The 10,697-nt window shown below is 39.6% G+C and overlaps 1 protein-coding gene across 1 annotated transcript in view; it reads right to left on the reverse strand.

Moving 5' to 3' along the window:
- AFF2 (ALF transcription elongation factor 2) overlaps positions 1 to 7,142 on the reverse strand; it is a 468,515-nt gene extending 461,373 nt beyond the window's left edge. Inside the window, exon 1 of the mRNA XM_063431978.1 lies at positions 6,840 to 7,142. Within this exon, the coding sequence (XP_063288048.1) occupies positions 6,840 to 6,886 (47 nt within the window). The 5' untranslated portion in view covers positions 6,887 to 7,142. The remainder of the gene's footprint in view (positions 1 to 6,839) is intronic.
- Between the last annotated feature and the right edge of the window lie 3,555 nt (positions 7,143 to 10,697).

The following is a 10,697-nucleotide window of genomic DNA, read 5'->3' on the forward strand; positions in this document are numbered from 1 at the left end:
GGACCCAAATTTATCAGCACGTACAAAGCTATAATACAAGGCATCAAATAGGTTAAGAGGTTACAAGAGCTTTGACAAGGCATGGTGACCCTTGTGACAGTTCTCTCCATCCTTTAACGGTTACCCTAAAGTCCATATGATCTAAACACCAAACCACCGATTGCTTATAATATTTGTCACAAAACAGGGACAAAGTTGTGTGTGCTTATTCTTCTTCAAAATCCATTTTCTCTCATTGTCGCAGGATCCAGTCTTTTAATCTCATTATCAGTCAGCACTTAACATAAAAACAATGTTCTGGCCATACACCTACCTCATGGTATTTTACATAGGCCAAGGAGGCTATCTTCCCAAACCCATTTATATATACACGAGACCATGCTGTACCACTCCCTTTAATGCCCTAACATTTGGCCCTAAAAATGCTTTCTGTGCTTAAAGGGACACTCTAGGCACCCAGACCACTTCTGCTCATTGGAGTGGTCTGGGTGCCAACTCCCACTACTCCTAACCCTGCAAGTGTAATTATTGCAGTTTTTCATAAACTGCAATAATGACCTTGCAGGGTTAACTCCACCTCTAGTGGCTGTCTACTAGACAGCCACTAGAGGTAACTTCCTGGTCCATAGCACAGGAAACCTGTGCTAGAGCGTCGCTGGACGTCCACACGCTGTGTGAGGACCTCCAGCGTCGCTCAAAACCCCATAGGAAAGCATTGAAATAATTTTTCTATGCTTTCCTATGGGGAGACGTAATGCGCATGCGCGTCTCCTCGGCCGGTGGGCGGGATCAGTCTCGCCCACCGACCGACGCAATGGACAGGAGGAGCGTCGCGGAGGAGGAGACAGCGACGAGGGACATCGCCGCTGCCTCAGGTAAGTGACTGAAGGGGTTTTCACCCCTTCAGTAACCGGGGATTGGGGATGGGAGGGAGAGGGACCCTCCAGTGCCAGGAAAACGGATTGTTTTCCTGGCACTGGAGTTTCCCTTTAACAACACCATTTTCTAACCTCAGGGACAAGTATTAATCAGGCTTGTGTGGGTCAAAGAAAAGGAACTGTTTGGAAATTCAGAACATTTTGCAAGTATTTAGCAGTTTGGTGCTATAATAGGATATTTAACGATGGGGGCACGGGGAATGTGATGTACAATAGCATTTTCACATTTATTAATATACTTTTACTAATTAAAATGTATTTTATATATCATGTATATAATGTAAATGTATACACATTACTGTACTGTAATATGAGCCTATGATAACAATAAAATAAGTGTGAAAACTCTTTCACACGTTATAAATAGCCTCTGAGATTTTTGACTACTGCAACTTTATTTGGAGTACAGTGGGCATTCATTATGGAAATTCCAGCAGGACGTTAATGATGTTAATATATTTTTTGTTTGTTTAATTTACAGCAGTTCCGTAAGGTAACATAGAAACATAGTTACACAGGAAGATGAACTACACATTTGTAAGGCAATAGAGCACTACTTTAGTTCAGCAAGATAGGGAGTCAGATAATAGAATTAGGCAATAATACTTGTCAAACACAGTAAAAATCTATTAAAATGTCTAGCGTATACAAAAAACAACAACCAAAACACGCTATACAGATGTCTATCAATCTATCCTTCAAAACTAAGTAGTAGTAGAATCAAAAACAATAATCAATTATTTAATCTATAAGAACTTGTTTATTGCGAAATAAGGTGACCCCCCATAAAACCCCAAAATATAAAAATAATACCAATTTATATTTTTCACATGCAAAAAAAGATCTAATGTACATACAGTAAATATACTTTGGAGAGAATTGCTACAAAGCCACATAGCTTTTAAGCAATAGGATACGTATGTAGCCATGGTTTGTTGGCCAGTACCTTGCATTATGTGTCACACATAAGGTAAGAATACATAAACTACACAAAAAGTTAGATAGCCAGTGGGATCTATTCACTACACAGCAAATTATGGTATCTTGGACAATGGACTAGAAAAGGTAAAGGTTAAACTAAAATAAGAGTTGTGAAAAAAGTCAAAAATTCTACTAATTGGACATTTCAGTTGGCTTCTCAAGTAGCCACATCTCATTGGTCTTTAAATAAATACCACAATTCGGAAGGGGTTACTGTGTCAATTATAATAATTATGCTTTTTAGTGTCATTGTCAGCAGGTTATTTTATTATCTAACCAAAGGCCTAAGCAACGGTTTCGAACACGATCCTGGCATGAATTAATATCCGTTTAAAACTAGTTAAAGACTTCATCTAAGCAGTCCTTGTCGATACAGCTGAAGCGGTTGTCCTCCTTGTGTTTCAGATATATCAATTTTGTGCAATTTCTCAACGCATTCATTGGCTGAGGGCTCCAGTGCTGAATGTCAATGGACATTCTATTGGTTTCCATGGTGATTGCTTGCTATTTAGCACGTTGCTCCAGAACCTGTTTCATGCCACTAATACATGATTGGAAGTCTCTAAATGCGAAAACTTGTACAATACCACATTATCAATTTCAGACAAGAATGTAAGACCTCAGAAAAGTTGTTATAGTCTCATTCTCATTCCTGTGAAGGAATGTTAGTTTTACTATTCAGAAAATTACACTTTTCCTGGACTTCAATGTATTCTTTCTTCTAAGAAATATTACCGATATCATAAATGAACATTTTATATTTTCCACAAACTGACTTACAAAGAGATTCTGTCACCCAAACCATATTTACGATGCGAAATTTAAGCACAAAATGCCTTTCTTGCGATTTTTTTTTTCCCCTCAAAAATATTTGTTTTGGGTTTTAATGTAAATGCAATATGTTCTGTACCCTATTTGTGACATCATGAGCAGTGAATAACTCAGGCGTATATAATGCACAGCAGTGATATTATGAATAGGAGGCAGAGCACGCACACTTAAACATTTTTTTCTTGATCCTAACATTTGCTTAGAATTCAGATAGCACAATGCAGAGATCTTGTTTCTGGGCTCTGTATTCAAAGTATAAACACTCTTTAGATCACAGGGTTTCTTTAATGTCAGGTATTGCAGCGGGGACACACACCTGTACATCAATGACATTTTCTTGATGAGCAAGGGAGTGCGGTGAGGGTTGCTCTACATTCTCTGCAAAAAATACATTTGACTTCACATGACATCTAAAGGAAAGAAAAAACAGTGGAGCTGTCTGTTTAGAAGTATATTTGATTAACTCTTCCCAACTACTGCAAAAAAAAGACCTTTCTCTGGGAAGGAGGCTATTTATATGGGAACACATGGTATGGCATTGGCTGCTAATAACACAAACTACCTTTGTCTACGAAGCAGGATCAACCCCTGCAAGTAGAGGAAATATGTTAAAAGTACAGACTGCTGTGGTATGTGGTATGTGGTATGTTTTTACACACGTACAGGAGAGACCTGGCCTGCAGATGGCTTTCTCTAGGCTCTGAGTCTGACAGCCACACAGAGACCTTTGAACTTGCTATTTATATAACAGTTTACAGAGTTGAAGTCTTTTCCTGCATAAATAGCAGTTTGATATGTTTTCCCCCTGTATTTAGGAGACTTGCAAGATCTTATATACAAGCAAAACCAATTTGTTTGTTGTTTCATTTTTACAGAATACAAAATATTCATATGACTCTGCTATCATTATTAAGCATTACATCCTAATTATTATACATACATTGCCTTTATTCTATGCAAATAATATTGTCTTTGTCATATGTATGCATCACAAAAAAGCATTCTGTACACTCCTTCTGGTACAAAAGGGGTAAAACTAGTACTTACAGAAGACAGATTTAGTCACAAGACTCCACACTACATTGCAGCGAATTGAACTCAGAATTGTAAAGATTGGGTAAAAATAGCTGTTTTGATAAATTCTCCAACTCAACCATAGTCACAGCTGGACTATTTTAGTCTTAATTTGGCAACTAATATTTTTAATCCATTACAATTCATAATTAGTAAATAAACCCTATTGGACTCTATTGAGTGTACAGTGAGCAGGGCCGAATTGACAAATTAATTGTATAATTAACACCAATGGAAATATCTAACAGAACTATTTTGGCCTGAAATTTGCAAGTTGATTGGCAAATCACCACCTCTTGCTGATTAGTAAAAAAATAAAGAAATAAAAAAACATAGCACACATTTCTCTTACTGAAACGGTTAATGCATGATGTAGTGTCAGTTTTTTGGAAACAAAAATCTGTATTCCTGAAATTACAAATATAATTGAACACATACGATCATTTGAAAAGTGCAGAAAATAGGTGTGAACAAGGAATTGCCTATTTATGAGAAAACGAGGTCTTACAGAGATTTCTCTATGTGACATATTTCTATCAAACGTTAATATAACACCACAGGCAGGCAAAGCATCATGGGTGTCATAGTTCTACAACAACTGAAGATCAACCTATTAGCCAACGCAATATATAAATATAAATCAAGGTATCTGTGCAAGTATGTGAGCGTGGAAAGAAGAATAACCCAATGTAAATAATTTCTTAAAGACTGCATTAAGAAGACATTGATCCTTATAGATCTAGTGAAGGCCTTTTTACCTTTTACAATGCTGTGGATGAATGTCATAGGTTTTAATTAATTAAACTGGACACCATTGTAAGATACATAAATAGTAACAGATATAGTCCAAATATAATTCAAAAGCATTAACCCATTTTTGTGAGAAGGCAAAATCAACATGAAAACACAAATGTCAATATAATAATAATAATAATAATAATTATTATTATTATTATTATATGCAAGATCCATATTAGACCTAATGGAAGAATAACTGCTTTAGTGATTATAACACAAAAAGGGGGTTATTTACTAAACAGCCATTTGTAGTAAATAACAAAAGTAATGCTAAGTCATCCAATTTGTCCACTTTAGAATGAATTGAAATGCATTTCTTATTCCTATTTTCGTCAATATTGAATTTCCGTCATCGGATCTTCATACAGTGCTGTTTAGTGAATACATCCTTAATAGGCTCTTTCATATCATCCTGTACAATAATTTAGTCTGTGTGTTTGTTTTTTGGGTTTTTTTTTTCACAACAATAACAAAGTCAACACAAGTCTAAAACAAGTGTTATTTGCTACACACAAACTTCTCCAAGAGAGATGCGATTAAGCCTAGCCATTCAACAGCCCTGGACCAGTTGTGTAATGTGATAAGTAACATCCAATTTGCTATGATGACAAACACTCTAAAAAGAGTAATCTGATGATGACAGGAACATTCACTTTTAGGAAGTTTAAGGATATTGTAATTGGCTTAAATCACATGTGTAAATTTACCTTGTACTTCACACACATCTATTTTGCTAGTCAATAAAGAGGGATATCATGCTAACATATATGGTAGTACATATAATATAAATCACAAGCACTTCATCTGAAACAAAGAAACAGCAGCCATTTCAAGCTAGTGTGTGACACCACTGATTACAAAACTGATAGTGTAACATCAGAATAAATATATCACAGTGTAGCACAAACACTGGGTTTAATATGAGGGTTATAAAAGCAGTCAATAAAACAGGTTCCTGTAGAATGAATCTTAGTCTATGGTGGTACAAATTCTGCATCATTTTCATTCAACATAATCATTTGTAGAGCTATCAGCCATCAAATAGAACTGCTTATTGATTTTTTAAGAAAGACTATGGAATGGAGGGGAACCGATCAAATGGGGCAAATAAAACACGATAAGGTGGATGCATGTTACAACATCAATACGGTGAGAGTATGATACTCAAAGAGCAAATTCTGAATGATTGTTCCTGCAACAATCCACCTACACTGTGCTAATTATTTATGCATCCTAACATTAGACATATTATGAAAATCAACAGTTATCATGAACTATGTGTTTTCATACTCCCACTTTAACTGTTTAATTCCACATGGGTTTCAAATAATCATATAGATCTGGCCTTTCAGGGGTTAACAAAAACAAAATGTATCAGAGCGGTGTAAATAATAGACACTGTAACACCCACAGCTGTCTATACCTGGCATGCAATACATTATTGACAAGCAAAACACATTACAACAACGTTTCGGCCACGCTAGCACCCATCCCACCCCCAAATTCACAATATTTACTTTACGTCAACTTCACCAGCAGATACAAAGCGGCAGCGTAATGAACACTGGGGTAAGTCTAATCTTGAATTGATAGGCACTAACAGTAGACGCATAGCTGATGTGTGTACAGCGCTACAGAATACGTTGCTGCTGCTCTCTATAACATAATAAGTGGCACGCTACATATACAATACAAGTTCTGTATATGTGTCAGTACATATTCTATTCTATAATAGATTTTATTCTCTATATATACACATATATGCATGTATGTAATTTATTGAGATATATATATATATATATATATATATATATATATATATATATATATATACACATACACTCGCACACACACACTGATAGATAGAAACACTAATGAATTGATGTGGTTTCCTTGCATTGCACACAGAGCATTCGCTGTTTCCCTTGTCCAGTGTAAAGGCATCTCTAAACTTAGCCCATCTCAGGAATAACACCGGCTTCAGGGCAGCTTTAGCCGGTACAGCAAATCAATAAAGATAATCAATGTACACGGGGTAAATTAAAGGGAAAGCCACCACCAAACCTCTACACAGAAACTCCAGCAACTTGGGCAGTGACAGCCAACAGCTGATCCTCCCGGGGCACGGGGAAGGCATGGAGAAGGCATGGGGAGCACAGTAATGTAACAAAGACAGAATAGAATGTAGAACGCCAGGTATCCAGGGAAGATACATACCATTGCTGTTCTAGGTCCCAGTCTCGGAAAAAGTCGAATAGATCCATAGTAGTGGGCAGACTCAGGGCAGCGCTGTGACCTGCGGGAGGGGAGCGGGCAGGGTGGCAGTGATCACAGGGCTCCCTCCCGGCCGGGGGCAGTGCGTGGCAGTGACCGCCCCGGTGAAGCTCTGCTCTGCACTGGGAGAATGCGAGCTCCGGCTGGCTGCCTGGCTCAGCATCACACCGAGAGAGAGACACAGAGCGAGCTAGCGAGCGAGAGACACGGGAGGAGGAGCCAGGACAGCCACAAGCCACGACATGGAGCCAGCCAGTTATCAGGGCCGGGGATCTGGCAATGGGGCTGTCACAATCAGCTGCGCCACATGCTGCCGGGGTGGCTGTGTGTGACAGCAAGCCGAGGAATCCTCAATCGGGAAAGCCCAAACGTTGTCCTTGTATCAACTCTAAACTCCACCCTGATAAACTGGACCCATTAGAGCCAAGGCAGTGTAATCCTAACCCTAAAGCTAAAAGTTTCAATTTAACACGTTCAAGGCCACAGTTTTTTTATACATTTTTTTTTTTGCTTTTCTATTTATTTTTTTAATATGTAATTTACTTTATTTTATTTACGTGCTCTAATACGAGAAGACCCTAAGGATTATATAAGTTCAGAAGGCTGAAAGGGTTAAATACATTCAGACTGAGAAGGGTTGAATTAAAATGACTGAAATGGTAAAATAAGTAAAGATGACTGGCAGGGTTAAATAAATACAAAAAAGTATCCTACATCATGGATAACACAGTGAATAGTGTAGTGTTAGAATTTAGTATATGTGTATACTATCTATTATTATCTATGTGTAGTATATACATAGTATATGTGTATACTATCTATTATTCCATGTAGCATATATACGAAGTATTATTCCAAGGTGATGGAGCCAGGGCATTGTTTGCCTCAGCATTTACTAGAATTAACCCTTACCTGTCAGCAGTCAGGAACTATTGCTAATAAGCTGTTATCTTCACATTGATGAAGGGTAAAAGATGGTCTCTGTCTCCCCTACAGAGCTGTGAGACCCAAGCATGATCATCAAGTCAGGAGAATTGGGGAGGGGGATTGACCTGGTTAGCAGAGGGTCAAACAAGGTGCAGAGAGGACTGGGCTGACCACCACAGACTCTTAATGAAAAACCTGCTGTTGTCATAAAGTGCTTTTTTCTCAGGCATTCCAGCAGCAGGGAGAATCTCCATCCGCCAAACACTGTTACAATGACTGCCTGGGGGGGCATAGGGACACACAACAGGAGGAGGGAAAGGGCTCAGAGAGTGTTTATCTATTGTGAAAGCATGCAGCATTTCTATCCACAGGTTTATCTCACTTCTGACAGCTGCAAACAAAAATACTGCTACAGTGATGGTCCTCACTGGCAGTGGGGTGTCCTGTACATCACAATGGGTCAGTTTCCACTGGCATATAGTAAAGGAAAAGTGGGCTTTGTGAGCCCAATTATATATCTCTCTCAATATTGTGTTTTAATTTTTACAGCATCTGTGGTACCTATAGTACTGCAGTATTACTTATTTTAACCATTTCAGCCTTATCCACCATGTTAGTCTTCTCAGTCTTTTTAACCTTCTCAGTCTTTTCAAATGATTTAACTCTCACAACCTTCTTAACTGCTTTAATCTCTTCGGTAATCTCAACCAACTATCTAAATTATCTATTTTCTCCACGAATTTAACTCTCAGCCATCTCAACAAATTGAACCCTCTCAGTCTCCCCAACACATGTAACATTCTCTGCCTTCTAAATTCATCTAAACCTTTAAAATGCTCAAAAATGAAATGCTGGTGATGCATGTTTGATGTATCTAATTTGGAAGTCTAATTTATAATATATTATATCATCAAACAGCATCATACTCATCAGAAAGTCCCAATATGGGACCCAAACTTCTCTATTTCTGTTTCTTTACCTTCTGAAAATACCACAAAAAAAGTCCCTAAAAAATACACACATTAAAAATCATTGGATGTGCTTGGCCAGCATCAAGTCAGTGCAGGACATTTGTGATCATGGGCTGCCCTGGTTAACTTGCTCCCTCTGGCTGACAAGCCCATTTAAAGCTGTTATCAGTGACAGTCATTGGCACATCTCACACCAATGACTTCATACCTAACAATATTTACAGGTATTTAAAGGCATAGTACAGTAGCCATGGGTTTTCAAGGCTTGAAGGCCAGAGTTTGACTGTTCTTCTCAGGGACTTCACATTTGTCATGTTCAAGCGGAAACTAACCAACCATGTTGGAAGGTGCAGAGAACAGTAGCTTTAGTGGAAAAATTGGGAACTCCTGGAACTTCAGATTACAGATCCAAGCACAGTGGCGTACACATGACCCATGGGGCCCCGGTGCAAAAATTGATCCGTGCCCCCCCCCCCCTTACTCTGCGCGGGCCGGGGCAGCAACACATGGCGGCGGGGACCTGGTCGCAGGGGTTGCAGGGCTGCGACCGCGGTATGTACGCCACTGCATGCAGATGCACACACACTTAAAGGACCACTACAGACACCCAGATCACATCAGCTCAATGAAGTGGTCTGGGTGTCAGGTCCCTCTAGTTTTAACCCTGCAGCTGAAAGCATAGCAGTTGCAGAGAAACTGTTATGTTTCACTGAGGGTTAATCCAGCCTCTAGTGGCTGTCTCACTGACAGCCGCTAGAGGCGCTTCCGCCATTTTAAGACACTGAACGTCCATAGGAAAGCATTGAGTAATGCTTTCCTATGGGCGGTTTGAATGCGTGCGCGGCTCTTGCCGTGCATGCACATTCGGAGCTGAGAGGCGGAGGGATCCCCAGCGCCATGGGAGTCCAGCGCTGGAGAAAGGTAAGTGCTGAAGACACACACACACACTCTCACGAACAAATGCATACACACTAGCTAACAGACACACACATTTACTGACAAAGACACACTCAGCGGCAGACATACATATACACTCACTTACAAAACATACACTCTCACTGACAAACACACACTCACTAACAGACATCAAACAGACTCACTAACACACACACACAAACACACTCAGTAACAGACACACACAGTAACACACTCACTGACACTCACTAGCAGACACACACACTCTAACACAAACAGCAACACTCACACTAACACACACACACACTAGAAACATAGAAACATAGAAACATAGAATGTGACGGCAGATAAGAACCATTCGGCCCATCTAGTCTGCCCAGTTAGCAATGTTTCTGCCCGGTTTGATGTATCTAATTTGGAAGTCTAATTTATAATATATTATATCATCAAACAGCATCATACTCATCAGAAAGTCCCAATAACGCTCACACACACACTCACACACACACACACACACACTCACACACACACTAACACACACACACTAACACTCACACACACACACTCACTAACACTCACACACACACTAACACACACACACTAACACTCACACACACACACACTAACACTCACACACACACACACACTAACACACACACTCACTCACACACACTAACACTCACACTAACACTCACACACACACACTAACACTCACACACACACACACTAACACACACACTCACTCACACACACTAACACTCACACACACACACTCACTAACACTCACACACACACACTAACACTCACACACACACACACTAACACACACACTCACTCACTCACACACACTTACACTCACACACACACATGTTTTTTGTTTTTTTTAATCCCCCCAGCCTCCCTACCTTTTGGAGTGCTGAGGGGATTCCCTGGGGTCCAGTGGTGCTGCTGGGCTCCTGGGGGGCCGGTCACCCGGCGGCCGGTCAGG

Source organism: Pelobates fuscus, chromosome 9 (genome assembly GCF_036172605.1).
Source record: "Pelobates fuscus isolate aPelFus1 chromosome 9, aPelFus1.pri, whole genome shotgun sequence".
In the NCBI taxonomy this organism is placed as follows: domain Eukaryota; kingdom Metazoa; phylum Chordata; class Amphibia; order Anura; family Pelobatidae; genus Pelobates; species Pelobates fuscus.